The sequence below is a fragment of the Lissotriton vulgaris genome, chromosome 11 (genome assembly GCF_964263255.1).
Source record: "Lissotriton vulgaris chromosome 11, aLisVul1.2, whole genome shotgun sequence".
NCBI lineage: Eukaryota > Metazoa > Chordata > Amphibia > Caudata > Salamandridae > Lissotriton > Lissotriton vulgaris.
In genome coordinates this window covers 555,623,028-555,646,626 of record NC_141699.1, presented here as the reverse complement: position 1 = coordinate 555,646,626, position 23,599 = coordinate 555,623,028, and the positions used below count along the sequence as shown (strand labels likewise).

General features: G+C 46.3%; 1 protein-coding gene across 1 annotated transcript in view; it reads left to right on the top strand.

Annotated features, from left to right (window-relative positions):
• PPP3CC (protein phosphatase 3 catalytic subunit gamma) overlaps positions 1-23,599 on the top strand; it is a 744,021-nt gene that overhangs the window by 614,581 nt on the left and 105,841 nt on the right. Inside the window, exon 11 of the mRNA XM_086943633.1 lies at positions 5,869-5,950. Coding sequence (XP_086799759.1) covers positions 5,869-5,950 — 82 coding nt within the window. The remainder of the gene's footprint in view (positions 1-5,868; positions 5,951-23,599) is intronic.

The following is a 23,599-nucleotide window of genomic DNA, read 5'->3' as shown; positions in this document are numbered from 1 at the left end:
CCCTATCTCATTACAAGTCTATGGAAAAGTCTTTGCCTTTAGTGGTTCAGGTTATGGGTCATTGGAGCCTTACAGTAGGTCTGTCTCTTTGTGTCCTTTGACCCTTTCTTCTGGTGCTAAACCCAAGATCTTTTGGAGGTCCAAAAATGCAGGAAACAAGTCCAGGTTAATGCTCCACATACATGGAAACTGAAAAATGCAATTTTTGCCTCACCAAGCTACATATTATTGAAAAAGTGGCATTCTTCTGTAGAAAATGTGCAGGAATCTCTAGAGGGATACCAGCAAGGACCACAAATAAGGTAAAAGAGAAGGATGAGACTGGACATCTCCTTTCGCAGTACAAGGTCTGCTCGTTCAGAGACTGACCCATGTCTAGGGTTCAAGATTTTAATCCCAGGTATCTGATTGGGATGGCTTCTCCTGGAATTTTCTAATTACAAACAGAACAGTGTCTCACCCAGGCATGCATAGTTGTAGTTGAATCCTCTTCTGATCAGCTACCTCAAGCGTTTCTCCCAGATTCCGAAGGTGTCGCAGCTGTATCTCTGTCCTTTAGAGTCAATTTGTTCCCCATGACATTAGGCCTTATTGAATTGATTTGTTTAACTCGATGACTGATAAGTTTCCCTGTTCCCCCTATTTCAGTTTGCAGTCTGCTCCAAGTGGTGCCCACTGTCCACACCTCATGGACTTAGAAAGGATGATGCTGTGTAATTATCCGCCTTTTACAATTTCAGAAGGTCTATATGCAGTATTCCATGAAGAAGTTCAGAGGCCCAGAGCTTATGCAGTGAATAAGCTAACCTCTCCCTTCACCTCTAGTTTGTCCTTCGCTCCCTTCTTTTAGATCTTGAGTTCAAAACTGCATTGTGGAATTTGAGGGAATTATACCTCTAAGACGATTAAACAGAATGACAGTCTGCAGATATTGAAACTATGCCCCGCCAAAAAAGTAGACGTTTGACTTGGTGTCTACGGAAAAAGTGATTACTCATCCAGAGAGGTTTTGAGTCAAGTTGCAGAAATCAGTAGGACCTTTTTGATGTTATGTAGAATTACTAGATTGTAAAGTTCAGGACACCTGAACCACTCTGTCATCCACATCCATGTCTTTAAAAATCTATTTAACGTAACAGACACCTTTCACCCTACTATTCCCCCTTTAAACCCTTCCCCATTCTTTTTTCCTTTTTGAGGGTACTGCTGCGAAGTTTATTTTAAGCCCACAAATCTTCCACACATCTCTTGTTAGTGAAGGAGAAATTCCTCTCCTGCAATACAAAATAGAATGTTACTGATGGTAGCCTGTTTTTAAGTAATTGTCCATTCTCTCAATATATCAATTGCAAGTGTTCCACATGTGCTCTTAAAATAAAGTGGAATGGCTTCTTTGAAAATATAAATGGTCATTGTCCTATTTTTCTCGATTCCTCAATGTAGATATTATAATTTTATTTTTTCAGTTGGATAGTTAAAAAATAGGACCACATTTAAAAGAGATATGTGTTTTGCGATCAAACCTATTTTTTCACACAAGTAAGTTTCCTTCTCCAGCATGGATATTTCATAGATTCACATGCTTTCAGTAGTCCTTGTACCGAGTTTGAGCAATCTTTCAGGACATACCAGTTTCTCTTCAGTGGGACCTTGTGTTATTTTAGTATTTTCTCAATAGCCAGTGTAAGGGCGAAATGCATGTTACATCCCCAAAGCTATTTTCGATTCTTTCTTCGCACTTAGTTTGAGGAAGCCTTCCACAGATAGCACACGTTTAAATTCACTGTTTCAGTAACATCTGTTTGGAGACTCACATAAGTATCCACTTGTAACAAGGTTATAATACTGAGAGCTGCCAAATCTGACAAATTCTTAATCAAAAGCCAGAAAGGACAAATTAATTAGACGTCATTTCCCTCAGTGAAGGCTCACCTTACTTCAAGGGAATAATCAACTACAGATACATCCACTTCCCATTCCATCAAAATAAGTAGATCTCTGGAAGGAGTTGCCAATTTTCTGAGGTGAAGAAATACACTGCATCTACACTGATGAATTATCAGTAACATGTTTCAGGGCACTTATGCACTCTGGTATCTGAAAAGATAACATTCAAGCCCCCCTGAATATGGAGTCCAGTCTCTCTGTGATCAGTGCCTGTATACTTTAGTCTCCTGTATTCAAGGGTAGGAATAGGGAGGTCACATTCGTTGTAAAGGCCACATTGTAACTGCAAAGCATGGTGTTTGCCCATCGTGGTAAAGACTGTTTTCTCTTGAGAAGTGAATTCCACCTAAGACATTCCACTTCTCAAAAGTATGATAGTGTTTAAGAGTATAACCCTACTATCCCTTGATGCATTGAGCAAGGAACCGTAAGGACGATGTTGAGGTCATGCAGAATGTTGAGTCTGAGGATTAGATGACATATGAAAAAGCCTCAAGATACATTCCTTAAAGCACATTTCTGCTACGATTTCCTTCTGAGGCAGAGCATGAACTACAAGGCAGAAGACTTGACATTCTACCTAAGCGGCCATCTTAATTCATATTCAACTAGCATTCTTTCAATGAGGAAAAAAAGGGCATCAAGCTTGCCCCTATTCCACCTAAAAAACATAGAAGAAAGAATGATGTTTTGAACCATGTTTTCCGGATTTTACAGCTTTAGTAAGTGGGCTAATTCGGCTGCTGTTCCTCCCGAGACAGTGAATGTTATAGTGGCCACTTGGGGGTTGACACCTAATCAAGAACCTAATGGTGCCATTGACCTCTTAGGTTCAGGATTCAGGCATAGGGTTATTAGGATCGTATTGCTGAGTTTTCGGTTGATTATGATCAACAGTCTTTAGATTATTGATTCATTCCAATATTCTAACACGCCCTTTAACATGGCTAACCTATTTGGCAAGCAAGGCAATTGACTGATATAGTCGATGAAGTACTGATAGACAACACAGCAGCAAGAAGGCTCAAGATTTTACATGCTTTCCAACTAAATGTATCTGTTTTGGTTGTTGGATCGCAAATCCTTAGTGTTAGAGCACATGTAAGGGGTTAAAATACAGCAATGGCAACTATTTGAATTTCTGAGGTTCTCTCAAATGAGAACTGATAGATACACTTATAGGCATTTTTATCACTGTTGAAGACTTCCAATGGGCCTGTAACATAAGCTAGAGAATAGGACGGAGCAAAATATCTGGAGAGATAGCTCAGTGTTTTCGTTTCCCTGGTAGAAAAGATTTTTCTACATAGTTCTTCTTGTTTCTACACTGATTAGTTGTGTGAAGAAAACACAATTTACCTTTGTGGCACTTCAGTGTACATATGTCATTCAAATTTCAACACAGCCATGCATCAAGTTAGGTTGAGCTGTGTCACGTGTTAAGTCTTAGAATATGGCCGCTATCGCATATCATTATCCCCTAAAGGAGTCAAGGTCTATATTGAGTAAATGAACAAGCACAAAGCTATGGAAGTGCTTTTCTATAGATTGCTCGCAGTGGTATTTGCACTTCACCAGATGCTTCTGTACCTCCAGTAATTAATGAAGGATACATACACTAAAACAGTGCTTTTTAAGAGAACAACTGTTGGCAAGTTCCAGATGTAAGCGAACCCTTATTTCTTTTTTCACTACATGCCGATTGTAAAAGGATTTTTGAGAGAATTTGAGTTTTTTCCCACCTAGTTTTCAGACCACCATGGTCAGGAAAGTTGATAAATTACAACCCAGACTGAATTATGTTTTAAGCTATACACAGTTATTATTACTACAAGTACCTTTTCTAGAGGTACTGAGGAAGTTAATGTTTACTAGGAAAATCTCTGCTGAGTAACTGTCATGTACCACAGGTTTTGGAAGGTCGTGTGTGCTATTCCGTACTTGTGCTTGGCCTGATGGAGTCAATGGTTGGTTAAATATAGTCCATTAGGTTTAGACTGGCTACTAATAAACATGGGTATATATTCAAATGCATCAGCATTTTTAGGCTGTTAGGGAGGGTGCTGTGTGATATGAATCTATGAAAGACACCAGCACTGGAGTACTGTACTTAAAGGTGAGTAACATATTCGTCCTTCTTACAGGGTTAAAGCAATTAACAACACATGAATTAATTTCCACTTTTCTCCGCAGATGTTTGCTTCATTATTTCCAGACCAGAAGCAAAAGGTTAATTGTCAAAAGGGTGTCAACAAATGCACTTCGCGCCAAAGTGTCATTCCTTCACAGTGCACCACACGCTTGATTCGTTAATGTGCCTCCTCAATGATGATGGATGTCCTGTGTAACCGGACATATGTCTTTCACAAACTCCTGACTGTTCACTGACTGCTTCTTGGTTGAGGTACTGCAAAGCAGACGTTTTGTAGCCCTAGACTCAGTTCAATCAGAGACTTCTTGATCTGCTTGCATGGATTAAAAAGGCTTACTGTGGGCTGAAAGTTATCAATTTATGAAGCCTGCATCTCTTTAAAAAAAAAAAATCGCCGAACAAATCATAAAAAGAAAATCAAAACTAGGTCAACAGACATAAATTTAAAAAGTTCAAATTTTCTATGATTTGTAAGAGCCACATCGGGACAGAAAAAAGAACAAAGGATGGCAGCTAGATGTACCATATGGCAATGCAAGGCAGAATGAAAAGGCTAAAAGATAATTTATCAAGGGAGTGAACACGGAAATCTGGTGGCAAGCCCACCCATTGTATGGTCTCTCTATTTACTAATCTAGTCACTTCCCTCCCAAATTTTTAATGTTAGAGCAGGGATAGCCACAACAGTGTAAATGGAGTCCTGCTGTTTCTGATTATATTATCCCAACCAAAACAAGTGCATATTTTTTTCACTCCCTCTTTCAAATGAAGTAAACATAGGCTTTCTGTGTATAGTGACAATTATATCACTGTACTTCAGTCCACCTCCCAGGAATCTATTAGTATTGGTGAAAGAACCCTTGTAGTGGCCACCTTGTTCAGTGCTTCTCGTCATACCCCACTGACACTTAAATGGCATCTCTAACTCTCCCCTCTTCGTAACACCAGAATGTGAATGGCAGAATTCGAATGGTTTCAGTCGTATGCACTGAAATCATGGCATGAAAGATGTTCTGGTCAGCGAATTGGTACTGATATTAATATAGGGCACAACCCCCGCCCCCCCAATTACACTGCCCCAGAATACTCCCCGCCCTCATTTCCCATCACTCACGACTAACAGTATCAAAATGGGTAATTGATGATATGATTAACAAGCCCCCAAAATAGTTGCAATTGTAAGTACAGTCCACTTTAGTGTTACCCTACCCATGTGAAGTATTAAGCTGTGCATTACACTTGTGTGTGTCGCTTGTAATGTCACACTGAGATTTAGTTGCACTGTAGTGAAGTAGGTGAACATGCCGATGTCTACCGTTACTGTTGAGAAATATGTTTCCCTTTTGTATCCAGTGTAGCTTTTGGGCAGACAGTGTAAGTGCTGTACCCTGTACGTGTTAACTGGCTGTTTCATATTTTGTGACAGTATAGTGTTAATCTGTGCCTTCTAGTTTCTGAGACTAGTGTGTAAGAAAAATGCTTCACTTGGTATCCTATAAATCTGAGACTTATTGTAACATGAAAGCGCACCTCCAGTCTCCTTGGCGACACACTTGCAAATGATTATTTACCTGCTTGTTTCTCTGTGTGTGAAGTGCCCCGTGCCCTCACTTGTCTTTCCCCTTACCAGTGCTTGCAACTTTTCTCCTCATGTTGATCACTACACCCTTACTGGCTTTCTGTTGGGGAGTTTCAATGCTTGTTCATCAGTAATTTCAAGTCATTCTTGTTTTTTGTAACCAGATTTATCTTGTTTTTTTCCCTACAAGGCAATGCCACAATCCGGAAGGAGATCATACGGAATAAGATCAGAGCTATTGGGAAGATGGCAAGGGTATTCTCTGTTCTTCGGTAAGTCGTGCAGCACATCTGATTCACTCATTTTAATACCTCTTTCTGCTTAGGCTTGCTTGGTCTGTTGTGGAATGTGCAATGCTGTCCTAGTCTACAGTATTCCAGAGTCAGTGGATCCCCCAAGGCTCGCTGCATTTTAGAGCATTTCACTGGCTTGAAGCCTCTTGATGTGCAAGCACGGTGGCCAAACTGGAGCCTGAAACTCTTTGAGCCTTGGATGGAGCTGAATGTAGAATTTCAGTTAGTCTTCATTATTGTGGAGTTTATTGGTCCTCAAGACCCATTGCAAAACAGGTCTCTGGGTGTTTTAAGCATGCATAAATCCGTCAGTCTTCTGAAGTCTTTTACAGAGTGGTCCTCCTCAAGGCTCAGGCATCCCCATATTTTAATGCTCTTTTCTTGATCTTGAAAAAACCTCAAGGACGAAGCATACAGGTCTAGTGGACAAATGTGACAAGGAGATAACGTGTTAATTGGGCATTGTGAACTTTTTTTTCTCAAAACTTTTTGGGAGTGAGCAGATAAAGTAATCGCATACATTACAAAGTAGTGAAAGCATACATTAATCAGTATATTGGTTTCCAAGCAGGTGACTACGATATAGCATTAGTAAAGCAAGAAAAAAAAATGTGGGTCTGTAAACGACAGTCCCTAACATTCTTAACATCTGTGTCGAATACGCATAACAAAACACTGGTCATGCCCATCAAGCATTTCCATGTATGTCGTATCTAGTTTAACAACATTACTGTCCTGTGATCTATATCTCCATATGGTTTCAACTTCCGCAGGTTGTGGCGGAGGCGGTTCAAATAGGAGACCCCAAAAATCCCCCCATCGTTTCCCTATTTTAAAGTGTTTCTGAGGGTACCCTCGTGCTTTAAAAATAGGCTGCTTCTGACCATACACCAGTCTTGGCCTGCCCTCCAAGTGCCCAATTTAGGCGGAGCCCGATCTTTCCATGCCCTTGCAATATCCTTTTTAGCTAGGGTAAATCCCAAGAGCAGTATATGTCTTTTGTAGATGTTACCCCCAATTTCATCAATGATATGCAGAAGAACAAGCTTAGGAGAGAGAGGTATGTCCCAACCTAATACTTCAGATAGACTACGAATAACACCCATCCAAAACCAGCCCAATACGGCACAACTCCAGGTTGTATGTAATAATGTACCTTCCCCGCTGCCACATCGTAGGCACAAGGGGGAATCTACCAGCTCCGCCCTCCAAAGTTGATGTCTAGTAAAATAGGCGCAATGTAAATACTTGAATTGGATAAGTCTGAGACTGGATGCAATTGCAGCGTATCTCGGGGATTCCAGGGCCTCTCTCTAGTCATCGCTGTCTAAGGGGCCCAAGTCTATCTACCATTTATCCCAGAGGGGATCTAAAGTTGTGGAAAGGTTCATCACTAATGTTTGGTAAATCTTTGCGGTATTATGATCACCTAAATCCCCCATGAAAAGTTTTGCCTCAATAGGGTTAAATTCGGGAAGGGATTCTACATGCGTAATATATGGGGATAAGGCATGTATCAATTGCAGGTATTTATAGAATTGTGTATGCGGCATGGCATATTCATGTCTGGGCTCCTGGAAGGATCTCCTCGTGGTGCCATGCATAACATTTCCCAGCATGGATATACCTATAGCATCCCATTGTTTAAACTCTACTAATGCGGACACTTGTGGAATGAGGCCACTCTGCCAGAGGGGGTTCTCCCCAGTCAACCGTCTCCACCACCCCATCTTACGCAATGAGTCCGTCCACACTCCAAAAATTACTCGTGTAGCAATTTACCAGCTTACGCAGCTCGCTCGGCGTATAGAGCAGTCTGTGTGGCAACACATTCCCAATCAGCCATTTCTCTACCCGATAGGCCGGGTCATTGCCAATCCCATACCACCAGTCATTCAAGACCAAGAGGTGGGATGCTGCGTGATACGATTGGATATCAGGGGTCGCTGTACCTCCACAGTCAGTTGATTGAAAGCATGTTTTAAGTGGTACTCTAGTGGCCTGATCCAGCCACAGAAAGCGGCTCAACCTGGAGTTTAGCTGTCTGAACCAGGAGAGTGCTATCTGAAAGGGGTGATTCTGCAGTTGGTATAGAAGGCCAGGGAGAGACTCCATTTTGAATATTGCCGATCTAACCAGTATGAAAAGGGGCATACAGTCCAAAACTCCATCTCTGTCGGAGTACGCATCTAGACGGGGGAAATGTTCTTCTCCTACGACACCGATTGAGTGTCCGAGATGTACATCCAGAGATATTTTAGTCCGGTTGTGGCCAATGTTACTTCTGCTGTCCAGGTGCCCATGTCTGAGCCACTACGTATAGGCCAAATAAGGGATTTCTTAGCGTTCATATATATAGGCCAGTATGCTGGCCGAAAATCTGGGTGATGCAGAGAATATGTGGTCCCATCCGATGTGGATTCATAAGGAAAAACAGAACATCACCTGCATAAAGAGCAATCCGATCCAAAATGCCCCCCTGACCATTTAAAGCCTCTTACCTGTGCGTAAATTTGGACCCATGAGGCTAGCGGTTCAATAACTAAGGCAAAAAGATATGGGGAGAGGGGGCACCCTTGCCGGGTACCGCGTCTTATAGAGAAGGGATCAGATATAGCACCGGCTACTCTAACCGAGGCCAAGAGGTCGGAATATAAAAGTCTAATATAAGACATGATGCGTGGGCCTATGTTCAAGTGCTGTAGAAGAGCAAACCGAAAGCTCCATCCCAACAAGTCAAATGCTCTTTTTATGTCGGATAAAAGCAGAGCCGCTGGGCCCCCCAGGTGATCATTTACTGCTACTGCATTGTGCACTCGGATATTATGGCGGGTAGCCCGATGGGGCATGAAGTCGGCCTGTTCCGGATGAACAAGTTCCGACATAAATGGGAGAATACGATAGGCCAAGGCTTTGACCAACAATTTGCTTACCGGATGTAGAGCTCGCTGGCACAAGCGGTGCAGAAGAGAACTTGATTTATTGCCCAATTGATAAATTCTACTGCGGGACGCCAGTCAAGCCTATCTGGCCTCATCGCACAGCGTGTCAGCATAGGTTTGTTGGAGAAGTAGTAGTTGCCGGCGAGTCTGCCTGCCATGCTTACCTCTAGAACTCCGCTTTAATTCCAGTATCTGGGCCTCTGTCTGAATCAGCGCCTCCCGGTGCCTCTTCCATTGAGTGGCACAGTACGCAACATCCACTCCCCTAATGGTGGGCTTCATAGCTTCGCAAATTGTGACTGGAGAGTTCGCAGTGTCCAAGTTATTGGCAAAATAAGCTGGAAGTGTCTGATACATGTGTGATTTATATTGTGAGTCTTGAAGATTCTACAGTGACAGGCGCCACCGAAAGGGGGGCGAGCCACCCCTAGACGCAAAGTCAGGACTACTGGAGAGTGATCCGATAAACCCCTAGGCATTATATCTGTTGCAGTGATTCGAGAATAAAATGAACTTGGTATAAATATATAGTCTATCCTGGAGAAAGAGCTGTGGACCGCCGAATAATATGCATATCCATATGTAGTTGGGTGTCTCCATGTGCCTATCTATCCCATATCTCCCACTAGTGCGTGCAGACGTGTATCCCTCAGTGCCTCGGTGCGGTGCGCGACCTCCACCTGTCCTGCGCCACATTTGTCACATTGTTCCAGTCCCCACCTATAATAGAGAGGCCCATAGGCATCTCTAGCAGTGTTGTTGTCAGGTGGGCAACAGACTAGTCAGAAAGCGGGGGTGCATATATCCTGTCCAGGGTAATAGTCTCCCCGTGCAGTGACCCTGTCAAAATAATGTACCTACCCTGAGGTCGGACCACGTTTTAGAATGTATATGTGGGGCCTCGGCTGTGGATGAGGCCTGCCACCCCTCAGGAGCCCCTGGCCAACCCTGCATGAAAAATTTGAATATAGCCAAAGCGAGGGAGACACAGCGCCTGGGTACCCGTAAGATGAGTCTCTTGCCGAAAGAGAAAATCAGCTGTGGCGCATTTGGCCTGTCGAAGGACCGCACCTTGTTTGATCTTATCCAGCGCCCCGTAGGTTCCAACTGACCATCTGTAACCTACCAGCAAAGTCCATCACAGGGTGAGGTATCTAAGGGAAGAATGGATATTCGGCCTGTCACTGGGCACATAGACCACAGAAATAAGCCAGTAGGACACAGTATTTTCAATAACGTTTAACAAACCGAACCCCTCCCCCCGCCCCACCCAATACCTCAAAACAGCTGAAGCATCTGTCGCTGTAAGTGTTGCGCCTTTGCCCCAACCGGAGCAGGGCACAGCCCCATACCAAGGGTTCCCAAAGAAACTGTCTCCAAACATAGATAAAGTTCTCAGACACTGAGAAATGAGATATGGGGGGAGGGCCTCAAGTAGGCCCGTGGAAAATGTAATCAGCTCAGCAACCATTGTAATTAAAGTCCGATCGCCGCCCAACCAGCTACAATCGTCTTGGAGCGACACACCAGCTGCTCCACAGATCTTCTGGTATGTAGATCGAGGGTTGGGGTATACTATAGTAGCTGATGATCAGTATATATGAAGGATATCGAGCGGACCCACCGAGCTCGTCTAAGGTGCGTCCGCTATGTCGGACCTCTTGGCCACGCCCCCCATTGTGAACTTTTTAAACTGGCTACATTAATATTTCCAGAGTAACCCATTACAACTAAAATGCCTACATTCCCGCTGTACAAGGACAGATATACACAATTTGAACACCTACAGAAAACTAGAATACAGTTTAGGATACATTTAAAAATGGATCTGGTTTTCAACTATTTCTTTTTAACATATTCTCGAGATTTGGGAGAGTTTTGCCTAGACTGTGCAGTGAAAGTCTTTATGATGTAGTTCTACACAAAAAAAGTTAGAAATAAATTGACTAAGACATACATGCATTTTACTGTTGTAATAGTGAAAGAAGTCCAAAGAGACACTGTAGGAGACATTCTTGGTTACATACTTAAATCGTGTGTTCAGAGATGGCCTTGGGATTTCTGACAGAACTTGAGGCTGTCAGTTGGGCACACGGGGTGCGAGGCCACATAATTAGCAGTGATGTCTCATTTAATGGTCTGAGGAGCAGGATCTCCATATTCACTTAATTCATTCAAAGACTGATATGAGCCATCCATTGTTTTATGGTAGAGGAGCTCACTGATGGAGTATCTGTTTTCCTGATCTTTCAATAATGCATATATAATAGCTGTTGTGTTTTCATTGAGAATGAGTGTAAATGGTTCCATATTGATATTGAAGAGACTCAAAGTGTCTGAACCAGGGACCTTGCCGTTGGGAAATCCCCGGATGGCATCCTTGATTTCATCTACTGTGAAGGTGGTGAGCCAAGAACTTGTGATGAGCTAAGCTGAGCCATGCAGTGAACGTGTCTTCAAGGTTTGCATGCACCTGCGCTGGGGTACATGCGCCTTGTGACGTGTAAAAATTATTTGTAGTAGTCATGAAATTCATCATGTTTCTGCAGACTCATGTCGCGGCTGGCCCTCTTTATGTATGATTTGGAGAATGTCGTTAGCTGACCATGGTTTTTTAATTAGGGCAGTGATCATTCCTGATCGTATTTCCCCATGAAATTGGCCTCCCGTTCCTTGGTTTCATTATACTTGGTTATGAGTTGCCTTAGCTCTTCAATGTGTCATGCACATCCCTGTCCCGCTATATCAATTGCTATATTTTTGATTTTTACATTTAATGTCTGGAGGTCGTTTTGAGTACTCAATGGCTATAGAGTGCCCTCTCAGGACCACCTTAAACGCTTCCCACATGATGGCTTTCATAGGGACAGTTTTCCACAGGCACCCCCAATAGGCCTCACCAGGGGCAGCTCACAGTGCTTCTCTGGAACACAAGCCTCTGGTCTGCCACAGGTCAGAGCCCAGCAAGTTCCGGCCACACTCCACCCCATGTGCGGCCTGCCGCAGAATGGCGTCTCCTGAAAGCGCATAGTTCCCTTGGCGCTGGACTCAAATCCAGTCCTTCATGCGTCCACCGCCTCTTCCTGCAGTCTAGGCTTTCGGGTAGCCGGCATTCATGGTATTTCTGGATTTGACATGTCCCGGTCTGGCTGAAGTTCTGAATCAGGCCAAGCCACATCCCACAGGCCCATTATTTTTTTTTATTTTTTTTATTATTATAAATATAATCAAGGCACAAGATAGTCAGACAGTAAGTACAAGCAATATATCCAGACATTAGTAGGCTCATGGTAATTGGCATATTAATATTGTATAACTCATTCCGTTTGGCAATATTCCAGTCATTAAAATCACAGTTCCCCGTCACTTCCATCTTCAGAATCCCTCTCCACCCGCCCCCGTGGAGATTCACAGATGTATCCCCTGAATTTATTCCATGCCCCCCAAATCCTGCCCCACTTTTGAGGACACCCTCGGTTAATAAACACTGTCTTTTCGATTACCATAGTAGTATCCAAATCCCCGCACTATGCTGTGAGTGTTGGTGGCTCTTCCACTCCCCATTTTTGTGCAATATTGTGCAACGCTACCATTATCCCTAGTGTGACCCACACCTGTGCCTGGCGAGTGAGATCATTCGGCGCCCGCACATTTAGTAAGCATCTCTTGGGTTCTGGTGTTAACGACACCTCAATCACTTGCGATATGGTCCTCATGACTTTTACCCAGTATTCCATGATCTTTGGAGATTGCCACACAGTATGGTAGAATGTGCACGATGCCAGCGCTTCCTGCCACTCGGAATCCTCCAATTCGCCCATGTCCCGGGACCACCTGTCTCTGAGTGCCACGTGTGGATCAGGTAGATTGTTTACTAATTTTCGGTAGGTAAGAGAAGTCGCCCGCTTATACATGCAGTCCGTCAGCAGCCTATCCTCTAGGGGGGTGGCCTCTGGGACCTCAGTGCCGGATGGTAGGATCGCCTGCAGTGCATGCTTTATCTGCATGTATCTAAAGATTTCAGAGGGTGCCATTTCATAGTGCGTTTGAAAACGCTCAAATGTAATCACCTCCCCTTTATGCCACATGTCACCCACCGTGGAGATACCAATTGCATCCCATTTAGCAAACCCTTTGTTATTCCTAAGACTGCCCAGTCGTGTGTCCCACAGTGGGGTACGTTGGGTTATTGTTCCCCTCCAGCCTAATTTAGTGTGCGCCTCATGCCGTATGTTGATAGTCTGCCTTGTGGGACCGATAATAACAGGGGCTCGTTTTTATTTTTTAAAGTGCAGACATCATGCCCTCGACCCCCAGTCTGCGCCTATCTGCCTTGAACGCGGGGTCCGTCTGCGGAGCGTGTATCCATTAGTTGATTACCTTCAACTGGGCCGCCCAATAGTATAACCGTATGTCTAGGAGTGCTATGCCGCCATCGTACCACCCCTTTACCAATTTGCGCTGTGCTATGCGTGCAGGTTTATTCCCCTACAACAGCCCGGAGACCTGAGCCGCTATCTTCCTGAAGTAGGCAGGTGGCACTGGGAACGGGGTATTTTCAAGTGCATGCAGGAATCTAGGGAGCTCCATCATTTTAAAAAGCGCAGCTTTCCCCAGCAGCGTTAATGGCAGCGCTCTCCAATAAATCGCATCCCTTTTCAAACGCTCCAGGCGGGGCATGAGATTGTTTTTTTGACAAATTCGCCCTGGTCAGCTCTGATATAAATGCCCAGGTATTTAGCGGACAGTTCTGTGGAAGTTGAGGTGGTGGGCCAAAGAGCACGAACAATATCGACTTGGACCAATTTATGGTGTATGCCGACGCCCGACCAAAGAGTTCAAGAATATTTAGGAGTACCAGAATGGACCGTCTAAAGGAGGCCAGGTACAATCGTCCGCGTACAATGAGATGCGGTCTTCCCACCCTTCCGTCCACCTAAGACCCTGGATCATTGGTTCCGATCTGATCCATGCTGCTAACGGCTCTAAGACTAGGGCGAAGAGTAGCGGCGATAGCGGACAGCCTTGACACGTGCCCCGAGTCACTGGGAAGTCATGGGAGATATGACCATTAGCCGTCACATGCGCCAGTGGTTTTATATACAAGAGACGTACCCATGCACAGAACTTTGGGCCGAAGCCCAAGTGCGTCAGCACTACGAACAAGAAGGGCCACGCAACCACATCAAACCCCATACGGGCGTCCAATGACAGGAGAACGGCTAGCTCCTGAAGATATGGTATACGAGCCATCACTCCGTGCAGACGCCTCAGGTTCAGTGCCGTATTTCTGTTTGGCATGAACCCAGACTGGTTTGGGTGTATCAGGGTTGTGAGGTGCGGGTCAGTCTGATCGCAAGGAGTTTTTCCCAGATTTTGGCCTCAGCATTAATTAAGGATATGGGGCGTGTACCTCATAGGTACACTCCACCGGGGGTGTCCCTGGTTTTAGGATAGTTCCCACAGTGGCCAGTCACTGATCCAGCTGGAGCTCGCCTGTTTGTAGACTGTCGCAGTACATGTTGAGCAGGTGCGCGGCGACTGTCCCGCCATCCTTTTATAAAGTTCTATGGGTATACCATTAGGTCCTACCGCCTTCCCGGATTGTAATGACCCAATCGCCATCTGTGGGCTCGTCGAGCCATAAGGTCCACCTCCAGCTCAAGAGCCATCTCCAGTGTGAGTTTGGGCATCCTAATATCTTTTATATAGGTCAACGCCTCTTCCACAGGCATCTCCGATAGCAAGACGTAAACTTGTTGAAAGTGTTGCGCCGACATGCTTACTATTGCGCGTGGGTCAGTCACCATCAGGTCATCCCCTGTTCTGAGCTGTGCTTTCCATTTCTTGTCGCGCTCTTTTTTATCAAGCCACGCCAGAAGAATCCCGGCTTTATCGCCGGACTCGTATATCTTATGTCGCGTAGCTGAGAGTTTTAGTTTTGTCATCTGCCTGAGATATTCCCTATGCTGTTGTTGTTTAAGGCGCAACCAGTGGGCAGTGTCAGGAGTTGGGTTACGGAAGTGCCGGGTTTCGGCACTTTGTCGCTCTGTTTTTATGGTATTGAGCTCCTGCTGCTTTTCTCGCCTATGACCTGTAATGGAAGCCATGGCCTGCCCCCTCAGAACGTTCTTATAGGCCTCCTAAAGGTTGGTCAGGGAGTGGACCGACGAAACATTTTCTTGGAAGTAGTGTTGTGTTGTGGTGACCATGGCTTTCATAATCTTGGGAACCCACAAGTAACCAGGAAATATGGGAAATAGTCGCTGTCGCACCCTATAAGGATATGTGTATGTGAATAGTACCGGAGAGTGGTCAGAAATGCCTCTGGGTCTAATCTCAATCTTTTCCACATGCCTCAGGCTTTCCGGGGATGCGGGATAAACTATTACGAGCCCCAGAATGAAAAGTGAATTGTCGCTCCGAGGGGTGTCGGTGTCGCCATATGTCAGTGAGCCCCAATGCATCCAGAAAGCTCCCTAAACATGACACCGCCCCGGTCTGTTCCCTTGCAGGGTGCCGGTCCAAAGTCCCATCCACCGTGGCATTAAAGTCTCCTCCGATCAGCAGGTTCCCCTCCGGGAGATCAAGGAGGAAGTCACTGAGGGCTGGGAGTGCGACCGTATGTAGGGCTGGGGTAATATAAACTGACACTATATTAATAGGATGCCCTTCACATTGACCCACAATAGCCGCGAAGCGGACACTAGTGTCAGTCTTCGTTGTAAGTATTATAAGCGGCAACTGTTTGCGAACTAGGATACCTACGCCTCTGGAACCCGAGGAGAACTCCGAATGGGCCACCATCTTAAACCCTCATCGATCCAGTGCCTTGCAGGCGTTACCAGTGAGATGTGTCTCCTGCAGTAGCGCAACCGCCGGGGAATTTTTTTTAAAACACTGCAGAACCAGACCTCTTTTAATTATGTCACCTAAGCAGTGTACATTCCACGTAACTAATGATAGGGGAGCTACCTGCGTATTGGGGGATTTGCCATTGATCAGCTGTCTGTGGATCATGCGTTGTGGTAACTGTTTGAGCAGACCCCCCAGGATATAGCGGCATGGATTAGCAAATTTAGCGGCACAAAAATGGAAATTTAGCTGCACAAATATGGAAATTTAGCGGCACAAATATGGAAATTTAGCGGCAATTTTGCGGCATTTTATGTGGCCATTTTTCCTAAAACAAACACAGATATCTTAGTTTGTTTAGTTATTTAACAACATGAAGCTATGTATATTTGGTTTCTTTACAATGTAGACACTTTGGGGCAGATTTACAAGCCCCTTGCGCTGCTTTTACGCCGCCGTTGCGTCACTTTTGTGACGCAGCGGCGGCGCAAAAGATGCACCATGGTGCGGGGTATTTACTACGTGACGCATCTCCCAGATGCGTCACGTTGCAAAGCCCTGCGCCAGAAGAGGCGTACCATTGCAGGTCAGTTTGTGTCTTGCAATAGCCTTAGAGCTTGGTGCCACTGTACCTGCTGCACTAATGATGGCTATACCTATCGCCCCTTTTATTAGTAAGCACGTTAAATAGTACAGTGTATTTTGAACACGACCTGATATCCCACCGGATGCCCGTTCAACAGACCTAACCACTAGAGAAAGAGCAGTCAAAACCGCCAAGTGGTCACTTGTTAAACAGTAGCGAACTGCATGTTGGTACTTGTAGTTTTGTTGCAAAATGTCAGCCTGCAAATCGTCTCCGATTTAAAAGCGGGGACTGGTTGAAGTTGACACCCATGACATGGGGCCACTTGACGCCCGTGTTAAATTTCTCGCCTCTAGGATTTTTCCCATGGCTCACTCCCAGGGGGAAATGGTCTGCAATAGGTGAGCTCAACCCTCTGACTTCATCCCTTGTCCAGCGCGCCTCTGCAGATACCCCGTCCCGTGTGCGCCTCAGCTCTCTCGGCTGAGTGGTTCTGTCTGTTTATCTTGAGGGACAGACATCTCTGCACGGTGCTCCGTCTCCAAGCCAGCGAATAGGGTGACCAACTGGCATTGGTGCAAATTCAGGACGGTGAGTGTAAAAATTCAGGACAAAGGGTCAAAATTCAGGACACAAATTCAGGACAGGAGCTCAAAATTCAGGACAAAACTTCAGGACAATAGGTACGTTTTACAGACAGATCAGAGGTCGCGCAATAGTATATAAGTAAGCCCAGCCATTTCCAAACATATTCAACCGTTTGCAAACCTATCCATCATGTATCCTTCCATCTATCATTTCACTCATCCATCCCTTCATCCATCCCCTCATCCATCCTTTCACTCATCTCCATTATCCATCCACCCTTTCACCCTATCCATCTGTACACTTATCCATCCATTCACTCATCCATTCAGCCATTTACCCTTTCACCAATCCAGCCATCCTTTCACTTACTAATCCTTCCACCCATCCACTATTTTAGTCATCCATCCATCCTCCCTTTCTCTCTCCTTCGACCCTTTCACTTAGCCATCCTTCCTTCCATCCATCCTTTCACCCACCCATCATCCATACATCCATCCATCCTTCCCCTCATCATCCATCCTTCCCCTCATCACCCATCCATCCATTCCCTCATCATCCATCCATCCACCTCATCATCCATCCTTTCACCCACCCCCTCATCAACCATCCATCCATCCCCTCATCATCCATCCATCCTTTCACCCACCCATCCATCCATCCTTCCCCTCATCATCCATCCATCCTTCCCCTCATCATCCATCCATCCTTTCACCCGCCCCCTCATCATCCATCCATTCCCTCATCATCCATCCATCCACCCTTCCCCTCATCATCCATCCTTTCACCCACCCCCTCATCAACCATCCATCCATCCATGCCCTCATCATCCATCCATCCTTTCACTAACCCATCCATCCATCCCCTCTATCCATCCCCTCATCCAGCCATCCTTCCTCTCATCCATCCTTCCCCTCATCCATCCATCCTTCCCCTCATCCATCCTTCCTTTCATCCATCATCCATCCTTCCCCTCACCCATCCATCCATCCATCCATCCATCCTTCTCCTCATCCATCCATCCTTCCCCTCCATCCATCCATCCTTCCCCTCCATCCATCCATCCTTCCCCTCCATCCATCCATCCTTCCCCTCCATCCATCCATCCATCTCCTAATCCATCATCCTTCCCCTCATCCATTTCCCCTCATCCATCATCCAGCTACCCTTCCACCCATACATCCAGCTATTTACATTTTCTCTCCATCCTTCCCCTCTCATCAATCCATCCATCCTCTCTCATTATCCATTTATTCAATCTTTCATTCATCCATTCACCCTTTCACTAATTCATCCAGCCATTCACCCATCCCTTCACCTACTTACTCGCCGACCTTTCCATATTAATTTTGAGCTGAGCCCTTTTGAGAAGAGGCCCATCAAGAACTTCACCCTCGCTGCAGGGGCCGTTCCAGGACTGGGACTGAAGCCACCCAGGGCGGAGACGGGATCCACCACAGGGGGGGACAAGAGCCATCACAGGTGTAGGTGGACTGGAGCCACAACATGGGGGGGACAGGAGCCATCACAGGCGGGGGGTGGACTGGAGCCACCACATGGGGGGACAGGAGCCATCACTGAGGGGAGGGCAGGAGCCATCACAGGAGAGGGAACAGGATCCACCAGGGTGGGCACAGGGGTGGGCATGCAGTATTCTAGTATCATCTTGGGCTCCTTGCCCCCTCCTGCACAAGACAACGAGAAGACAGACTCTCTGTCCAAAATGCCATCCCCCACTGTGATGTACAGTACTTACAGGAGATACTCTAAGAGAACTGATTGAACTGATTGTCCTCCATACTCTGTTAATCAGTGTGGGTGCGATTGTGCCATTTCTGTATTTTCTTAAATAATTGACTGCATGTTTGAAGAACCCAGGTTTGCTTACAATTTAGTGACAGTAATTACGCTCTGTGAAGAGAACCAGGTGCTGCCTCGGTGTAATCAGGGGTGTAATCTGACCGAGTCTCGGATGTTTGGGGCCCTGGGTAGAAATGGAATGTGTGAGCCCCCCCTCTAAATAGCAGAGACATGACACATTCAGGGCTGTTTGCATGTGAATAGATGTTGCAGCTCCTGAACCTGCTGCCCCTCCCTCTCAGTCACCTTCGAAGCACCTCTTAACAGGTCATCAAGGGCTGGAGGTGTGAGGTTTGCCATCCCGCTGTGACGCTTCAATGCTGCTGAGTATCTGAGGAGCTTTGGTGCAGCATCGGAGACAGAGGCACAGGCGATAGCCACATAAAGCAGACCCCCCAGGATATAGAAGTGCCGATTTCTCGGCAAATCGCGAAATCGCGATATCCTGGAGGGTCTGTTTGAGCATGTAATTTGTATAACTGATTCACATGGATCTTGCCATTGCCGACCTGTGCCCGGAACAGTGTTATATAAGAGTGCCTGTGTGGTGTGCGCAAACAAGAAACAACATAACCAAAATAACCTTTCCCTTCTCTCCTCCCACCTCCCTGCCTCCCTTCTAGACTGATTTAAAACTACCCGCCACCCCAACATTGCAGAGCGCTCAATACCCAATCCCATTAACAGTACTTGCGTTTCGGGGGTGAGGAGTCCGGGGAATGCCGCAGTCCACCCCCTCCTTGAAGACCAATTATCACCTGAGTCTTGTTGTGGCAAAACGGCTAGTCCTATCGCCGCAGGCCATAGCCCGCCCCTTCGTCAGGGCAAGACGGCCCCGGCAATTAGGGCAAAGCTGGCGATGTGCCCCTTACTCCTTTTTTGGCAAACCACAAATGTGTCCTAGGAAGGTCGGCAAGTTCCATGTGTGCCAAGTTCCCTTTCTTACTCTTCAGCCTCCGACCTCTGCACGTTGTCATCTTCCTGCTCCTGTCTACGATCCTTGGGGTCCTCTTCCACCCGCCGCTGTTGGTGGCTCCTCTCGGATCGTCTGGATCCATCTACTTGTCGACACTCCTCGAGCCAGTCGTGGGCCTCTTCCGGTGTGTCGAAAAACCAATCCCTGCCATCCGCTACCACCTGCAGCTTTGCAGGAAACAGTATGGAGTAAGGAAGTTCCCTGTTCCGGAGTTCTTTTTTAACCTCAAAGACGCTGCTGCGACGTTTAGTAACCGCGACAGTGTAGTCCGGAAAAAAGGATATCACTGAGTTTAGAATGCGAATCGGTGGGGCCACTCTTGCTATTTGTAGTATCACATCCCTATCGAGGAAATTAAAAATTCGGGCCAGGACAGGTCTGGGGGCGCCACAGGCTTGGTTTTGCCACCTGGCACCGTGTGCGCCCTTTCTACTGAGAAGACGGTGGAGAGCCCTCTCGGTTGGAATTTTTATAAGGTCTTCGACATAAAGGTCCATGGCCGGTCCCCCTTCACTTTCGTGAATGCCCGTGATTCGGACGTTATTACGGCGAGAGCGCCCCTCCTGATCGTCCAGCTTCACCGCCATGATTTTGTTTTCAGCTTCCAAGTGGCTAACTTTTTTAAGCAAAGTAGCTGTGTCTTTGGACAAGGTTTTCGTTACTTGTTCCATCTCCGTTGCCCATTGCGTTCATTTTCTGAAAGTCAGCCTCTCGGAAGGATACATCAGTGGAAATAGTGCCTACCGTAGTCTGCACATTAGAAAGAACAGCCATGATGTCGTCCAGCGTCACTTTATTTGCCCCTTCTCCTTCCGGGGCATTGTCCTGCGGTCCGGTAGAGGAGGGAAGTTCTTGGCATAGGCGTATTTGTCCAGTTTGCCTTGGGTGGTTGTGTGTGGGCCCCTGCCCCCCATTTTGATCCGGAGACCCTTGCGCCTGCCGATAATCGCCGCTGCCTGCCGCAGGGTCGTTTTCACCATGCGCGGCCTGTCGGTTTTCCCGCCGTGCAGTGAACTAGGAGGTATTGGGGCAGTGGACCGATAGCGCTCGCCCAACCAAGAAGTATGTGGTCTCCAGGGGGGCACTTCGGCCAAGCCGAGGAGTCCCCATCCGCCACTCAGGATCTATGGAAGTCGGTGTATAAAAAAGTAGTTGGGACCGGGGGAATTCTGTGCATAAATACAAGTATGCCATGGGTGCCGGGAGTAGATTTGGCCGGGTCCCACCAGCGGGGCGTTGACTCTCTGTGCAGTCTATGATTTTTTTTTTCCTTTTTGCGGCCCAGCGCTGCCCCGGGTGTTACTGCATGCCCCAGGGAACTCAAGTGAAGTTTGAGGCCTGCAAAGGCCCCAACCATGAGGCCGAAGTGATCTGGAGCTGTGCTTCCTGGGATGAAGTGCTTGAAGATAGGGCATAGGATTATTAAAGGGGGTTTGGGTTCGCACCGGGCCCCCTGGGCTTCTCCTTCCACCAGGCTGGCGTTTTTCCCCTTCTTCTTCGTTTGCCGCTCCCCCCGCCAGTGGTCTGCACCCGAAATCGGGCCCGCTCACCTTCAGACAGGCACCGACTCTCCGCCAGCCACAGCAGCAGCTGGTTTCTCGGCCGCCCCTCTCTCCAGGTGCCTCGGGGTGGGCCACACTGCGGCCCGCCGCGTGTGAACCAGCACCACGGGCTTCCCTCTGCCGACTATTGTGCAGAGCGGGGTCAGGGGTAGGGGGGCTGGTGCAATCCTCTGTGAGCACAGACCCCACTTTCAGCTGTCGGCCAGGCCCGTTGCCCTCACCAGGCCGTCCGCTACTAGCTTCTGCTTAGCCAATGGCGTAGGCGAGTCCCCAGCTGCAGTCGCACGGGCAGGCCGCGCCTCCTCACACGGTCTCACCGGCGTTCTAATGACTGCACACACCTTGAAATTAGGTCGCTATATTTCCTGCTGTCACCGCTCTCTTTGGTCGTCCTCAAGGAAGGATAATTGCACGGATTATGTGTCATATTTCCAAGGCAATCTGCGCTTCTCGCGGAGCTCCTCTAGGCTGCCGCCATCTTAGTCGACTGCAGGCCATGCCCTCCCCATGCCCATTATTAATGAGTGTTGATAGGTTCTTAACTAAAGATACATGCATTGACAGCAAGCATATACATTTTGTTCATAGATCAGAAGAACTGTTGTCTTCAGTTTTTTCAAACAGAAGTTTTTTGTTTTTTTAAATCATTCTTCAATTTTAGTTATTTTTTTCTGTTGTGTTAATAACAAACATAAACGATTGTGTCAAAGATAATGCAAAAACAACAAGGTGATGGATGGAATGCCTGAATTGATCTCAGCCACTGGCAATCACCCGGGCCATATCCCAATACTTTGTTTTTCGCCCTCAGTTTGGTCCGGCCATATGCAAATCAGTTTTGACCCTGCTCCTCTTTGGAATACTCCAGCCCGAACGGCCAGGCCAGGTCTTTCATGAGCCCGAACACAAGCATTCCATCCATCACCTTATTTTTTTTTTTTTATTTGATGTCCTAAACGCACCGTTTATGCACACACATGGCTCCTGTGCATTCTGCCACTGTAACCCAGCCATACATAGAATATGAGCCCAGAAGGGCGAAACTGGTCCTGGGTTGCTTATGTTCTGCTTCAGGGAGGACCTGGCTTGGCAGTAAAAAGATGCAGCAAATAAAATGCTTACTCTTCAACACAAGGTCCATGAACAAAAAACCACTTCAGCATTTTTTGATCTACTCTCAGAAACCACACCACACTTACCTTATTTATTGCCCCAGTAAAGCAACCACATGCCACAAACCCATCCCACTTTTATTTGGAATCCTCAAAATGTCACCCCCACCCCGCCTCTCACTTATTTCTTCCTTGTAATGTATTGAGCACCACCCATCAATGCAAACGTTAAAGATGTCTTACTATATACAGTGACCAAGACTCATCTGAACCACCCAGGACTATACATTCTAGGAAACCTGAGCATATGATTTGACTAGAAGAATCTAACTACAACCAGAGCTATGACCACCAACCTTGATGCCTTCAGTCCTCAGCCAATTATTTCTGAACCAGCTCACTCTGCTGGTCACACTCTGGATGTCACATTTTCCCCCATATGATCAACCTCAATGTCTGATAACTCCTTAGTAATTTAGAGCGACCACAACATCATTATCTTCAGGATCAAAACGTATCAGAACAACGCAGTGGCATTTTACAGAGTGTTATTGTTAGGGTATCCTAGAATTGAATGGAGAGCATAAAAGGGCAAAAGGCAGTTGAAGACGAGCAGAGGTGCAAAGATACGCTGACTGGCTCTGTTGGTGGATGGGCTGTTTACTGCGTTCTTGCTACCAGTTCTGCTCTCCGCCTGGTTTCTAAAAGGTTAGACACCTTTACAAACACTTCAAAGACAGCAACAACCTTCAATAGCAATTGCACACACAGACTCGGGAAACACTGCTCCCTTGAAAAGAAAATAGTAAATATGCAGCCTCAAGAGATACACTTGTCCTACAACTGGATCTACACTTCACTGGACTACCAGTTACAGATAATGCCCACATTCAGGATTAACTACAAATATAAAAACGAATAGAATAATGACGACATTGAAAGAAGAAAAACACAACTCAATATACTACAGTGCAAGCAGGGAAAATCAAGAGGTGACTCATACTACGCTCCGACATTAATCTACAGAAGAGCAATTAGAACAACAAATAGACAACATTATTCTACACATTATTAAAACAGTCTGCCTCCCCTTCCAGGGTACTCCACAAGATTCCAGCTGATTTTCGCTATCTAGAGTACCAAAACACAG